Source organism: Hypanus sabinus, unplaced genomic scaffold, assembly GCF_030144855.1.
Source record: "Hypanus sabinus isolate sHypSab1 unplaced genomic scaffold, sHypSab1.hap1 scaffold_105, whole genome shotgun sequence".
Classification (NCBI taxonomy): domain Eukaryota; kingdom Metazoa; phylum Chordata; class Chondrichthyes; order Myliobatiformes; family Dasyatidae; genus Hypanus; species Hypanus sabinus.
Window position 1 is genome coordinate 63606 of NW_026779103.1, and position 16247 is coordinate 79852.

At 44.4% G+C, this 16247-nt stretch overlaps 1 protein-coding gene and 1 long non-coding RNA gene across 2 annotated transcripts in view; both read right to left on the minus strand.

Moving 5' to 3' along the window:
- The window catches only part of LOC132386177 (zinc finger protein 721-like), a 39843-nt gene that overhangs the window by 14113 nt on the left and 9483 nt on the right, over positions 1 to 16247 (minus strand). The window contains exon 4 of the mRNA XM_059958468.1: positions 2685 to 2812. Within this exon, the coding sequence (XP_059814451.1) occupies positions 2685 to 2812 (128 nt within the window). The remainder of the gene's footprint in view (positions 1 to 2684; positions 2813 to 16247) is intronic.
- LOC132386176 (uncharacterized) lies at positions 203 to 6791 on the minus strand. The gene is made up of 3 exons (XR_009509425.1): positions 6470 to 6791; positions 3611 to 3776; positions 203 to 281 (listed from the first exon to the last, which is right to left on the minus strand). It is a non-coding gene; the product is annotated as an uncharacterized LOC132386176 (long non-coding RNA).

Below are 16247 nucleotides of genomic sequence, written 5' to 3' on the forward strand. Positions count from 1 at the left end.
AAGGCCCTCAGAGTTCCCCGGCCTAAGCATCATTGAGAATCGGGGGATAGACCTCAAAAGAGCAGTGCATGCAAGATGGCTCAAGAGTCTCACAGAACTAGAAGCCTTTTGCAAGGAAGAATGGGCAAAACTCCCCCAAACAAGAATTGAAAGACCCTTAGCTGGCTACAAAAAGCATTTACAAGCTGTGATACTTGCCAAAGGGGGTGTTACTTGGTGTTGACAATGAAGGGTGCCCAAACTTTTGCTTCAGGCCCTTTGCCTTTTTTGTTATTTTGGAACTGTAAAAGATGGAAATTAAAAAAAAAAGTTTCCTTGCTTAAAATATTACAGAAATGTGTGATCTTTAACTTATGTCTTTTGGAAATCAGTTCAACTTTTACTTGTTTAACAGTAACAGAAATTTTGACCGGGGTACCCAAGCTTTTGCATGCCATTGTAATTGAGCAGGCCTCTTTTGAAGTGGCTGTCTCTGCCCAGAAGGCTGAGCTGTTTGCACTCCTGTGTCCTAGCAACAGACTAAAGTGTGGACTTTTACATGGACTCCCGTTAGGAACTGACTACGGGGCTTTAGGGATTCCTGACTTCCTCTGGCCACCCCATTAGTAATGCTACCTTTGTAAACAACTACAGCTACCTCGAGTTTTCACTATTATTAAATGTGCAGCCCAAACTGGGGAGTGTGATGAGATGTTCCAGGGTAATGTTAGGGCTGATGCAGCGGCCAAACAGACAGCCTTGAATCCCACACTTTTAGTCCCCTGGGGAACCCAGCAAGCTCCTATTAGTCAAAATCTAAGCACGGGTATGCCAGACATGGGGGAAATACGTAACTAACAGGGGGGCGCACCTGGAGGAGAGCACAAACTATGGTCCCAAATGGGTTGCCACCTGGAACCTCAGACCAATTTATGGGTGACCCCTGCGGGACAGCTCTGTGTTCCCTCTGTGTTCGTACCTATTTTTATAGATCATGTACATAATTGTACACGCTTGCGCAAGGAGGGAATGGTTAATACATTATTACAATCTTGACTTCCAGAAAGCAGCTGAAAAACCAGCCAAAGCATGCTTAAATTGTAAAAAAAAACATGCTGGGAAGGGGATGCCTTGTGGTTCGGGAACTACCCCCTTGCCTGGTGGACCTTTTTCTTGTTTGTAACTTTAGTTTATAGAATCACCTGAGTACATTGTTATAGGTGTTGCTCAGTGATAGTAGATGTATTTAGCAGATGGATTGAAGCTGTTCCTACAACTAATGATACCACAATGACTGTTGTGAACATATTGCTAAAAGAAATAACTCCTCACTGTGGACTTCCAGAAGTGATAAGCTCGGACAATGGGCCAAAATAAATGAGGAAATCTGTAAAGAACTTGCTATAAAACAGCAGTTCCACTGCACCCATCATTTGAACGTAGCGACACAGTGGAACTTTGTACTTTGAAAGATAAGTTGGCAAAACTTACACAAGAAACTGGATTGACCTGATTGAAGGTTTTACCCTTAGTCCTATCCCATATGGGAATCACGCTATCAAGTAAGACGGGGTTATCACCTGCGGAAATTATCTACAGGAAGCCCATGAGAACCCCATGGGGACCCCGACCTTGTCTGCCACTCCTCCCTGAGGGCTTACCCGCAACATTGGATATGCATACCTTGGGGGAGGAGATGGGAAAATACTTATGGAAATTAACTAACACTCTCCAAAGCTTGCATTCACAGGTACGACAAGCCTATCGAGAGGATGAACCCTAAACTAAAGGTGACTACTCCACCATCCAGCCTAGAGAATTGTCCTGCTCAAGAACTGGGATGATAAGAAGTTGGGACCGAGGTGGAGAGGACTGTACCAAGTGCTACTGACAACGCCTCCTGCAGTGATGGTGGAAGGGCAGCTCTGGCGGATACATCAAACGGACTGTAAATAAGGACTGGAAAATGTACTGGTTAATGCTAATTTTATTGACCCTAAGGGAACCTGCCCCTGTCTCGGGAGGCCCCCAGTTTAACACTTTCCTGTCCCTCTGCCACACCTATGCTAAGCAAGATGAGCGGGGAGCACATTGGGAATGTGCCCGAATTCTCCAACAGGGTAAGACTATGTCAGTGGTGCCCCTGAATACTAGCGCAGTCAATTCAGTTCTGGTGTTTTAAAAAGCCATCTCGTAGACATTCTGCAAATACTCTCTCTTGAGATCCAGTGCCGAGCTGATTTTCCCAATCCACTCGTATGTTAAAATCCCCTACAATGATCAAAACACTGCCCTTCTGGCAAGCCTTTTCTATTTCCTGCTGTAATTTGTAGTCCACATCACTGCAGCTGTTTAGAGGCCTGTAGATAACTGCCATCAGGGTCCTTTTACCCCTGCGATTTCTGAGCTCAACCCATAAAGATTTCAGAAATGTCACTCCACTCTTCAAGAAGGGAGAGAGGCAGAAGAAAGGAAACTATAGGTCACTTAGTCTGACAGTGGTTTGAAAGATGTTGGAGTCGATTGTTAAGGATGTGAGTTTGGGCACAAGATAAAATAGGACGGAGTCAGCATTGTTTCTGCAAGGGAAAATCTTGCCTGATAAATTTGTTGGAATGCTTTGAGAAATAATAAGCAGGGTAGACAAAGGAGAATTGGTTGATATTGTGTACTTGGATTTTCAGATCTTTGATAAGGTGCCACACATGAGGCTCCTTATCGAGCTTTGAGCCTGGTTGGGCGGCGATGAGGAAGGAGCTGGTCTCGAGCTTGTGTAAATCGAAGGGCGGTTGCAGTGGGAAAGAGTCAGGACCGAGCCAGACGGCTGCACAGTCTGTTCCGGGAATGGAGGATCAGTTAGTTCTGGTTCCCCAAGCAATGAGAGTGGATGTCGGTAACGAGGATCTGTTTACGTGTATGGGTGTGGGGTAAATGGTGGGAAAGTTGTGGGGTTACTGGCGGGGTGGAGGGAGGTTGGGGATGTGAGTTATCGGACACAGTGTGACCCGGGAGGAAGAGTCCTAGGGCAGATCATGTTGTGAGCAAGGGAGGATCAGGTCCATTGCATCAGACAGCTTTCAGGAAGCAACAAATATCTCTTTATATTACTCACTGTCTAATCTTTCTACTAACATTGTGTTTGTCACAGAGCCCAGAGTCTGGGAACAGCTCGATGGTAGGAAGCAGATGGTGATGATGGGAGGCTGTTTATTGGAGTCAAGGCCCGTGCCTCCTGGAGCTCCCCAGGGTGACACCCATTGCTACTTGTCATCTATGTCAATAATCTGGTTGAGAATGTACAGGGTATGGGTAGTGAGTCTGCAGCAAGTAATTGCAAACAATTACCTCCTTTTGCAGGATAGTAAATATAAACACCCCTCTTTCCCTCCCCACACTCAGAACCGACCAAAAGCTACTTCAGAAGATACAAGTTCTTCAAATGAGCAAACACTGAGGGAATGTGAGAGACTTTAAAGAGCTGGGATACTGATAGCACATTACCAGACCTGGAATGATTGCAACTGGTCTGATAGTATTTCTGGTCACATTCAGCTCACTCCAACTATTCCCTACCTTCCTTTTATAAGTATGTAATGTCTAAAGGACCAGTGTTTGAGTAAATGAGACTCACCAGACTTGCTCCTGACTGAATCAATGGAAACCCTGAGTCAGAAGGGTTTCTCTCCAGTCAGTGCTCTCAGTCCTCGGGCTGGTTCACTTGCTGCTGTTCCCTCGTCTTCAGTCGTGGTTTGCTTCCAGTTGTGGGTTTTTCTTCCAATAAATCTCTCACCGCAGGTCTAACATTAACATGAAAGATAATGAAGCATGCTAACAATACAAAGGACAACAAAATATTTCTGCTCACTGAAATCTAAATATTGAAGACAAATATAATGAACTCAGTGAACAAATCTCTAATTGTCCCTGACACGTCACAAAACCTGATGTGGGATAGGAAGGAGTCATCGTTCTGTCATGGTAAGATGTAAGATGCAGGAACAGAATTAGGTGATTCCATCCATCAAATCTGCTCCACCACTCAACCATGGCTGAGATTTATTCCAACACCATATCCCTGCCTTCCTGCTGTAACCCTGAAGCTACTTAGCAATCATGAGTATATTAATCTCTGCCATAAATATACCCAAATGGCAGCCTCAACCAACCTCTGCAGCAACAAATTCCACAGTTCACTCATCTTTTGGATGAAGAAATTTTTCTCAACTCAATTTTAAAGGTAATCATCTTTATTCTGAGCCTGTGCTGTCAGGTCACAGATTCTCTGTCTAATGGAAACATCCTCTCCATGTCCACTGTATCCAGGCTTTCCAGCATTCGGTAGGTTTACTTAACCATACATCCCTCCACCAACCCCACCGTCCCTCTGAACTCCATTGAGCACAGGTCCACAACCATCAAATGCTCCTCAAACATAAAGCCGATCATCCCTGAGATTATTCAGGTGAATCTTGTTAGTAACAACTGCACTGAACACATTCCCAAGTATAACAGACCATCAGGAAATTTAAACCATTCCCGAGTGAATGGAATAAAAAGAAACCGGAATCACCAGAATCGCTCAAAAGGTAAGGAACTGCTGTGGGGAGAGCAACAAATTTAACGATTCAGGTTCACAATCTTTTGTCAGAATGGATTCAGAACTTTTCATTTTTAGTGCAGATTTCCAGCAACATGAGTTTCTGTTTGATTCCTACTGTCTGACAGACAGGTAACAGCGAGGAGGAATTCCCAAACACAGTTCGAACACTGAACCCCCCAGGTCTATTTCTACTGGTTCAAACACAGAACAGCTCATTTACTCACAGCCTGTCCTTGTGAGGGATGGAATATAAACTCATTCTCTCCTCAGATTAGCAGCATTGCTTCCAAAGGAACTCCAGAAGCAAACATTTGATCCCAGACCAGAAATACTCGCTCAACACCTCATGAACCCGGGCAGCTTGATCTCTGGGTCCATTTTACTTGGATCTAAACAGGGGTGCAGAGCACCTCCGGAGCTCACCGGAGCACCACTCCAGCACCTCTGTAAAAAACACTAGATCCCAGACCAGAAATACTCGCTCAACAGCTCATAAACCCGGGCAGCTTGATCCCCGGGTCCATGTTACTTGGATCTAAACAGGGGTGCAGAGCACCTCCGGACCTCACCGGAGCACCACTCCAGCACTTCCGTTAGAAAATAAGTAAAAAAATAAACAAGCAGGGAATTTAACAGCGGCCGCATATTAAATAGAGGGAATTTTAAGGAAACTGGGGTTAGGGAGAGGGGTTGGTGGCTGGTGAGGAAAATACTACCAATAACATTAAGATAAGATATTTGATAGCTTTTGGTGAACTCCTGGAGCTGTGATTGTGGTGGTCCGTGGATTACTCACTAATACAAAAGTAAATTTTTCTCACTAACAACCTCATGGCTTCTAAGCAAACAACCTTATTTCACTTGGTTGATCATTATATTTTATGATAATTAGTGAATGCAACTGTGCAATATTTGTATTATTATTAAATTAAGTGTTATATGCTTTAGTGTACCAGTTACATACTGAAATGCAGTGATTGTTTATAAGCATGTTAATGTTTTATTTATCACTGTATTTCTGTGGAGCTCTGGAAATCATATATATTTCTTTCACCTTGGTTTAGTGTTTGACATTATAAAAAGCTCTATTCATATACACACACACACAAGCCCCCCCCCCCCCCAATTTGTGTAACTGCTCATCACATGAATGGGACAGGGAAGTTGCCCTGCATATGAAATGAGCAGGTACACAAATTGGGTGTGACATAGAGGGGTGACTGACAGGTTCGTGGCCTAAGGTGGAACGAGTCGATTTTAGAAAACCTTGCAATTTTCAATTATCTGAAACAGAAATATGGCAAAAGTGATTAATTTCAAACTTTCATAATCACTCAAATAGTTGAACAGCACATACATGTACCGAGATCTGTATAACTAGACCTCCTAACATAGGCCATAAACTTATCAATCACCCCTCGTACAGCTCCGGCAGCTTTCCACACGCACACACACACACACACACATATATATACACACCCCCAATTTGGGTACCTGCTCATCACATGAATGGGACAAGGAAGTTGCCCAGTACACGAAAGGAGCAGGTACACAAATTGGGTGTGACATACTAGGGGTGACTGATAAGTTTATGGCCTAAGATGAAAGGAGTCAATTTTACAAAACCTAGCAATTTTCAGTTATCTGTAACGGAAACAGCACAAAACTGATTAACTTCAAACTTTCTGCAAAATGACTCAAAGAGTGCAGGTACCAAGAGCTGTATAACATTAGGCCACGAACTTATCAATCACCCCTCGTACAGCTCTGGCAGCTAAAAGACTGGCACTGCACCCCTGCTCCAGCCGTCCAGCAGAGCTCGGGCCCGGCCCTTTCCCAATGCAACCGGCCCGGATTTACACAAACCCGCCGGGATCAAACTCCACTCACCCCCGCTCGTGTCGGTGAACCGCCAACGACAGCTGCTTTCGGCAGTGCGCATGCGTTTATCAGGATGTTCTCCGCAGCACCACCAGTGGTCGGAGGTCCATACAGCGCCCCCAGTGCTCGGAGGCGTGTGGGACAACGGAGAGGCAAATCACAAACGTGACAAAGTCTGCACATGCAGGAAATCCAGCTCAGCACAAACAAAAGGCTGGTGGAACTCAGCAGACCCGGGAGCATCGATCGAAAAGGGTCGACAGTCGACGTTTCCAGCTGAACCCTCCTTCAAGATTGAGATGGAATGGGGGAAATATCTAAATAAAATCGGGGCGGGCGAGAAAATGCCTGCCGGGATGGTGATAGGTTGAAGCCAGGTGGATGGGAAAGCTCAAGAGCTGAAGAAAATAGAATCCAGAGGGAAGTGATAAGCACATGAGAGGACGTGAAAAATCAGAGAGGAAGAGGGGGAGTGTTCACTGGAAGGAGAAATTGATATTCATGCCATCAGGTTAGGGGGAGGAGCTACCCAGACGGAATATAAGGTGCAGATCCTGGACCCTGAGGGTGGCCTTAACTTGGCACAACAGGAGGCAATGGGTTGACACGTCGGAACGGGAATGGGAATGGGAATCAGAATGAAAATGTTTGGACACTGGGAAGTCCCGCCGGGAGCGGATAGTTCAAAGGTCAGTTTATTATCAAAGCAGGTATCCATAAACAACTCTTGCGTTTTTTTTTTCGCCAGAGAACCACAAAACAAAGAAAGAGCATGAAAGTCTTTCAGAGAGAAAAATCAAACTCCCACCCCACCCCCCACATCAACAAGAACGGCATCCCGATCATCAACCCCCAAAACCCACCCCTCCCGCACAAAACGGAACAATAACATCGATCCGCCCCCCCAAAAAAACAACCCTACCCCGCACAACTGCGGAGCAGCTGGTGTCACCAGTGTAGAGGCGGCCGCATCGGGAGCAGCGGACACAACGGGCGTCCCCGGAAGATTCACAGGTGAAGTGTCGCCTCACCTGGAAAGATGTTTGTACAACGGAGAGAGATCGGCCGTCCGGCCCTTTCACTGTGACACCCCGAACTCCACATCAAATCCGTCCAAACGAATCTGGGCGAACTTTAATGACCAATAAATATAATTCCTCCCAGCGATCAGCTCTCTGAATGATTCCCTGACTCTGAGAGGAAGGGGTGTCTATGGTCCACAGTGTCAGGGTGTTGAGTTTACCAGGAGACAAAGACTGCAGGGACGAGAGGTTTTCTGTTGACTAATACACTGTGTGTGGACCCCGCTGGCAATTCTGGTGTTGTGACCCGAATCGAGACAAACACCACACTGCCCACTCCACCAACAACACGGCACAGCCGGTCACATATCAGGGGACTTTATATCTCACAACACTGGATTCAGTGATGAAACCCGAGATTAATGTTGTTGTCCCACTGGAATGATCAGAAACGTCCATTCAGGTGTTTTAATTACAAGCGCTCCCACACAGGTGACGTCACACACGCGAATTCACGCGCCTGACGTCACACATGGCCTGCCCTCACGTGCGTGGTGTCTTACATCACCGACACGCTGGTGAGCTCGAGCTTTATCGGTTTAACGGCTGAGCCACCAATCGCGTGACCGTCCCCACCCCCACCGCTGTAAACCAAAGCTTCAGGGGCTGCGCTACTCCCATTGATGCGAAGCAATGTCAATCACTGGTTACAACCAGTAATGGAGGCAGACAAGCCAAGTGGACATTGCCTCGCGGAAACTTTCCCACTAAAGTGTCAATCTCCCGTCAGGGCGGAGCAAATCCCAAAGTAAATGTTCGCTTTCTGATTTATTTCCATTTCCGTCCAAGGGAAGTTGCGGAGTTTGTGAAGCATCTCCTGAGGCCGGAGTCTGATGTATCACTGAGAGGTAGGAGGAAACCGCTCGGCCCATCGGCGATTCCGGGAGAGAGGAGGATGATTTTACTGAAAGGATGAAGATGGTGTGAGAGGGGGCGGACAGGATGTTTGTCCCGGTGGGGACAGGAGGGGCTCATCTCTGGAAATGACTGAAACCCATGGTGGTGGCGAGCAGAGGGATTCACCACATTGGGGGGCAAACACCGGCACACTGTTACCCTGCAATTGGAGCCAATGGTCCGCGCAAAGTGACAATTATTTGGGTTTTGTTGAGACTGTACCTAGAATATGGTGTAAAATCCCGCTCCCCATACTAACACGGGTTATACAGACCAAAGAACAAACTGCCGGAGGAACTCAGTGGGTCAGGCAGCATCTGTGGAGGGAAATGGACCGTCAACATTTCGGGCTGAGACCCTCCCTCTGGACAGAGAGTGGACGGGAAATAGTCAGAGAAAGGAGGTGAGGGGTGGGGATGGGGCAAGAGCTGGGGAGTGAGAGGTGGATCCAGGTGAGGGGCGAGGTGGGAAGGTGGAAATAGTGACGGGGGTGGGAGATGAGTGGTTGGGGCAACACAGGGCTGCAGAAGATGGAAATTAATTCCGTAGAGGATTAACAAAGAGGTTAGAGAGTATTTGTGATAGAGAGTGCAATGAAGATTCACCAGACTGATCCCTGGAGTGGTGGGGTCATCATATGGAGAAAGATCAAATGCGATAACCCTTTCACTTAGGACTGAGAGGTGAACATATTGATATGCACAACATCATTACCAGTTGAACCAGGGATCCCAGTCTCTGAAAAAGGGGATGGACTGTCCCGGACTGAGATGAGGGGAAATGTCTCCACTCTGAGGGTGGGGAATGTCCCTAAAAACACACGACAGAGGGCAGTGGTGATCGTCCTCACATAAAACAGAGGCCGGCAGAAATGTGGAGACCAAAGGGATCGAGGAAATGAGCATTGTGCAGAAACAGGTGAGATGAGAGAGCAGCCGCCATTTTGTTGATGGTTAGAGGGGCTGAATGGCCTCCTCTTGCTGTCTCTCACTTGATGTTTCAGTGTTCCTGTCCAGTGAGGCCGGAGGAATATGAATAGAAATTAGTGTTTATAAACATGGACTGATTTAAATGAATCCTCCACATTTCTGGTTTGGTTATTGTTATGAGTTAGGTTCTACCGCTGCCGCAGAGACAACAAATTTCATGACATATGCTGGTGCAATTAAACTTGATTCTGATATTGATATGGGAGACCCACCACCGGTCACCTGATCCCAGTTACCGTAATGTGAGATTGAAGCATTTTCTATTTATTGGTATTCCTCAGAAAAGGCAACAGTTAAGTTTCCTTCTGTGGTTCCAAAGCAGAAGCTCTGTCTGTCTAATATTTCCACACAATTAAAATGGGGATATTGTTTATTATCATCATGTACTGAGCTACAGTGAAAATCTTGCCTGATGTACCATCCACACAGATCAATACATTACGACAGTACATTGAGTTGATATACGACAAGACAATAACTGTAACAAAGCATTATGGCTGCAGAGAAAGTGCAGTGCAGATAGACATCTGGTGCAGGGTCACGTCGAGTTACATTGTGAGGCCGAGTCCATTTTATCATTCATTTGGCTTATAACCGCAGACAGGAAGCCGACCTTGAGCTAGGTGGTACGCGCGTTAAGGCTTTTGTATCGCTTACTTGAAGGGAGAGCGGTTTTGCAGCAAGAATGTCCAGGTCCTTAGGAGCTTTGAGTACATCGCCTGCTTTTCCGAGGCAGGGGAAGTGTAGGAAGAGTCCATGGAGTGGAGGCTTGTTTCTCTGATGTTCTCGGCTCTCCTAAGTTCTCTGCAGTTCCTTGCGGTCATGGGCAGAGGAGTAGCCATACGAAGGCGTGACGTATCGACAAGAAGCTCAGAGACCTCGGCCTTCACCCTGTCTTGTGCAGCTGGATCCTGGACTTCCTGTCAGATCGCGAGAATGGGCTCCCTTACCTCTGTCTCTCTGACCGTCAGCACGCATACCCCACAGGGGTGTCTCCTTGCCCCCTCCTTTACTCTCTGTGCACCCACGACTTGTGTCGCCACTCACAGCTCAAATCTGTGAATTCAATTTGTTGACGACATTACATTGATTGGCCTAATCTCAAATAATAATTTTCAATCAATCTCCTGACAAGACTTGGTCCAAACAAACTTGTCACCCTTCTTCAGGAGATTAGTCAGCGGAAGAGCGATGCCAGCAAAGCTCTTACAAAGTTCTTACAATAATATCCAACCATTCCCAGAAACCTTCCAAGAGCCTTGTTACCAGTCGGAATAGAAACTTCAGAAAATTACCTGGACTTTTGCCTGAACAGAAGCCAACTTGACTTGACCTACAACATAGCCATCATAGGTCAGAGTGGCATGGCCAAGTTCACTCTTAGCTAAGTTAACTGTAAGGCTGGCCTGGGAAAGCCTGTCAAACAGCTTTTCTACTGCAGAGATATGCTCTTCCCAAGTGTCACTCCCAGTGACTACGTCAGTAGAACAGGTATCTGTGTGTTCCAACTCTCGAATTACAGAATCAATCATTCTCTGGAATGTTCCTGGGGCATTTTTCATTCCAAACAGCAAAACATTGTTTTCGTACAACCCAGATGGTGTCACAAACACAGAAATCTCTCTACCTCCGTCCGTCATCGATAATCTCTCAACAGATCAATCTTTGTTAGAAATATAGCTTTTCCAACCTTACGATGCAATCATTCAACTGAGGGATAGGATAGACATCTGTTATTGTTACTGCATTTACCTTTCCATAATCAGTGCAAAATCTAGCAGTGTTATGCATATATAGTTTTAAATATATATGTCCCAAACTTAGGCGGTAAATGATACAGTCTTACGCTGGTGTGGTAAGGATATTCAGTTCAGTTCACAGGATTGAAGTGAGTGAGAAATTTGGCATTCAAGTAAACAGGTGTCGATGTTCTCCGAATCTTCCAATTTAGTCAAATGCGAGCAACTAAAGAGCTTCTTCTTCAAGTGAAATCTACCAACCCAGGCAAGGGTTTTCAGCAGATTTCACAGGGTTGCTCTCACATGCACTAATAGTCACAGACCGATTCATCATAACCGATCCTCAACCCCACACGCGAGGGCATTTAAAACTTCAGTGACAACTCTTCCCACTAGCCTTTGTGTGTCTGCCTGTCCTATGAAACAAACAGCAACGCTCCTTTAAATACCATTGTGCTGAACACCAGCTGTCCATCATGCAGGCCCTCCGCTCTATCTGTCTCTGTAACAAGCTGCTTGTTCTCGTCTCTCTCTCTCTCTTTTACAGACATGGTACTTAGAGGCACAGTTCATAATCACAGGCCTAATAATACCATTGTTCAGCATATATTCAATTTCTTGCTCAGCCAATTTACACTCTTCTACATTCATACAATATTCATTGTTACAATATACAATATATTCATACAATACAATATTGTTTAATTGGGTTGGCTTGACCAATATCTACGTCATATACTGTGACCGGAGTTTGCTTGGGAACGATGGGAAATAAATCTTTATACTTCAGAATTAATTCCTTCAGCTGTTGTTGTTGCTTTGGCTGCAGATGAGCCAACTTGCTATCAATGATTTCTTGAACAACCGAGTTCATTAGCTTAACTGGGACAGTGTTTGGCTTGTGAAAAGTCTCGGACGAGTCAATTGTTTCATTCTCAGGGTTGCCAGATTCAAATGTTTTGACAACACTCACAGATGGTGCCTGCTTGTCAACATAAGGCTTTATCTTATTTATGTGTACCACCTGTGTTGGTTTACGTTGGTCAGGTCTTTTAATAACATAATTCACATAGTTAACGAGAGATTATTTCATGCAGTCCATTGAGTTTCGCCTTAAGTGGATTCACCCACATTGGAAATAAAGCAAGCACCTTATCCCCCACCTGGTATTTTCTTTCGCAAGCCCGCTAATCAAACCAAAACTTCATTGTGTTTCGAGAAATCTTTAAATTTTGTCTTGCTAGACTGCAGGACTGGTGTAGTTTGATTTTGAATTTCAAAACATAGTCTGACAAGTTAACATGTACATCCCATCAATCCACTGTTCCTGTAACAAGGTCAAAGGTCCCTCACTCTCTGACCAAATACAAGTTCAAATAGACTAAAGCCCAGTGATTCCTGTACTGACTCTCTTACTGCGAACAAAAGCAAATGTATTCCTTCATCGCAGTCTTTTCCATTTTCAACACAGTATGTCTTAATCATTGTTTTGAGGGTAGAATGAAATCTTTCTAAACCCCTTGTGATTCTGGATGGTACACAGACGATGTAATTCGTTTAGCTCCCAGTTCACAAACTACCTGCTGGAATAATCCAGAGGTAAAATTACTTCCTTGATCAGATTGGATTTCTTTGGGCAAACCAAATAAAGTAAAAAACCTGGTAAGAGCCTTCGTCACAGTTTGAGCTTTAATATTCCTGAGAGGTAGTGCCTCTGGGAATCTGGATGAGGTATTCATAATAGTTAGCAAATACCGATGGCTTCCTTTAGTCTTTGGCAATAGGCCAAAACAATCCACTATAACTTTGGAAAAGGGTTCACTGAATGCAGGTATAGGCTGGAGTGGGGCCATTGGTATGACCTGATCAGGTTTACCCACAACTTGACAAGTGTGACAGGTTCTGCAAAAGATCACAACATCTTTCCTCAAATTAGGTAGTAAAATTCCTTCATAATCCTTTTTACAGTATAATTCACTCCAAAATGGCCACCAAAGTACATACTATGGGCCAAAGTTAAGTTTTCAGTCCTGTAAACTTTAGGAACTACAACTTGGTGAACAATTGCCCATTCCTCACTCGCAGGTATAGCAGGCGGCATCCACTTCCTCATTAACACTCCATCCTTGAGATAATACCCTACTGGCACTTTCTTAATCTCATCATCAGAAAGAGCTGTTTCTTTTAAAGCTTCAATCTCAGGGTCCCAGTTCTGTTCTGCTATAAACTACTTCCTAGACAGGGATAAATCTTTCTCATCAGACTGTCTACATGAATACTGTTTAAACACTGAAGGCAGAAAAGTCCCTGACAAGTCAGCATAATCTGAATCCCGATTTTGGCTATCATGGGTATCAGAATCATGCTGCACAGAACTGTCTGCGTCGGCAGACTTTTTAGCCATACTGTGAGTTACTGCGCAGGAAGGATAAATGTTAAAATCCATCTGTGGGTCGACAGTGGTTGGCTTAGTTGTCAACTGCACTGCAGGAACAACTTTACCATCTGCCAGGTCATTCTCTAACAGCAAAGTAACATCTTCCACCAGTAAACTGGAGCATAATCTGATCTTAGCAGGTCCCGAAATCAACCCTGACTGTAAAGGTCCCTTGTGCAATGGCACAGAAACCACGCCGCCCCCAATGCCTTTAATAAGATTTACCTCACCAGTGTCAGTCTCATCACCAAACTTTAGAACGCTGTCTCATATAAGTGACTGAGAAGCCACAGCATCTTGAAGAATTTTCACTGGTACCTTCGCAGACCCTTCCTGTACTAATACAAACCCATCAGATATATAATAATCAAATCCCTTCTTAACTCAGTCAGAACTCTCAGTTCTTAACTGAGTCTCAACAGAATGTTCAGAACCCTGTGGGGTTATCGGTGCTTCAACATACTGAACACAGGCATTCGGGACTGGTTCCTTTTTCTTTTTCTTCTTCAGATGTCTTGCTAGACTACAGGACTGCTGTAGTTTGTTTTTGAACTTCAAAACATAGTCTCACAAGTTAACATGTACATCCCCATCAATCCACTGTTCCTTTAACAAGGTCAAAGCTCCCTCACTCTCTGACCAAATGCAAGTTCAAATTGAACAATTGGTCATCATATGAGCAGCTTTCTTACAATAGTAACAAGTAAGACCAGAATATTTCTCCTTCAGCTGCTTCCCTTCATCCTTACTCGTGTCACTAGTCCCAGCTTTAATTTCTGGTTTACCCTGGTGATCCCTGCTACTCTTTTGGAAACTCGTATTCTGGGTAACTTTAACAATATGAGTTAAAGCAAACTCATTTGCTGATCTAGCAGACTCCTGCAAAGTGGCAGCATCCTTTTCATCTAAATATGCCTTTATGTCATCAGAGACGCATCTTTCAAATTGTTCAATTAAAACCAACTCTTTCAAGCTGTTAAGATCATCATTTATATTCTTATATGTGCACCAGTGGTCAAAATACACAAACTTCTCATAAGCAAATTCCATATAAGTCTGCCTCACAGATTTCCAAATGTCTAAACTTTTGCCTGTATGCTTCAGGGACCAACCCATAAGCTTAGAGCACACCCTGTTTCACTATGTCAAAATCAGCTGCTTCATCAACTGTCAAAACAGAATATGCTTGCTGAGCCTTCCCCTTAATTACACTTTGTAAGAGAATATGCCAGTCCTCTTTTGGCCACTTTAAACTCTGAGCAACCTTCTCAAACAGCTGAAAGTATTCATCAAACTCTGGCTCGTAAAAAGGAGGTACCAATTTAACTAACACACACAAAATGCTGGAGGAACACAGCAGTCCAGGCAGCATCTATAGGGAGAACCACTGTCGAACCACTTTCCTCATGTTTGTTCTACCAATTTAACTTACTGACTGGCCTCAAACTTATCACCAGAGTCTAATGCCAGACCCCTTTGCTGCAAACTCTCTATATTTTCCAGCTCTAACACCCTCTGTCTTTCTGCTTCCCCCCTCTGTTTTTATGCCTCTCTAGCCTCAAACTGCCTCTGCCTTTCTGCAGCCTCCATCTTTAATTTTTCTATCTTGTACTGGACCTCCAGCTCGCTAAGATTGCTTTCAGAAAACACCTCCAACTCCTCCACTTTAAACACACCCTCAGATAAATAATGTTCTGCTATTATCCTCGTCATATGTGCTCTCTTCATTGTCAATTTCACCTTTTACCAATACTCAACAACTCAATCCTACTGGCATCCTCTAATGCCTCAGAGGTTGAGGCTTCCGGAAATCTATCAACATCTATTGATGCTGATATTCCACACACAAATAAATCAAAAGGGATTTCCCCAATGAAATCAATAATTAATCAATCAATATGCTCCCAAATCTGTTCATATCCAGGACACACCCCCAATTTTGTTATGAATCGTAACGCTTTAGAAACGAACCAGCAGCAATAGATGACACCTGAAGACTGTTTTTGATGATAAAAGGATCTTTATTAGAATCTAGTTATAATACAGTAACTTAAGCAAGATAATCAGAAGTTATGTGTATATATGTGTGTAAATATAACTTCCAAACTATTAAGCTTGGGGGAAACAAGGCTTCATGTCTTGATGTGTTAGAGTATGAAAGTTCAGTATAACCACAGAATAGGTGATGAGAGAGATATTTGTAATCCAGGGTAAATGGCGAGAGAAGGCAATTACGTCGAATTCCATAGGCTCCACTGTGGTAAAACGAGACAACAGTCGCTGTAGATTTTATGCTTCATCGTTCCAAATCCACATACAAATTATCACTGAAAGTGACTTGTCACAAGGGGTATCATCTTCAAGTGAATTATCACATCAAACCCAGACAAGGGTTAACACATAACTGGTCTTCACAGGATACGCCAAATCCGATCCACACCTATGGATCAAACGAGGTGATAACCACACATTCGATATACGGTGAATCGATAATTAACCCACCCTTGTGGTCACAGGAAAGTTCCAAACAGTGACCCTCAGCCACTAGTTCCCCGGTTCCGATCCTTCCACTTTTCCTCCTTCCTCTCCGTCTGAGTGTCTCTGTCCTCAGTTAAAACAAAACAAGCTGTGAGCAAATTAAAC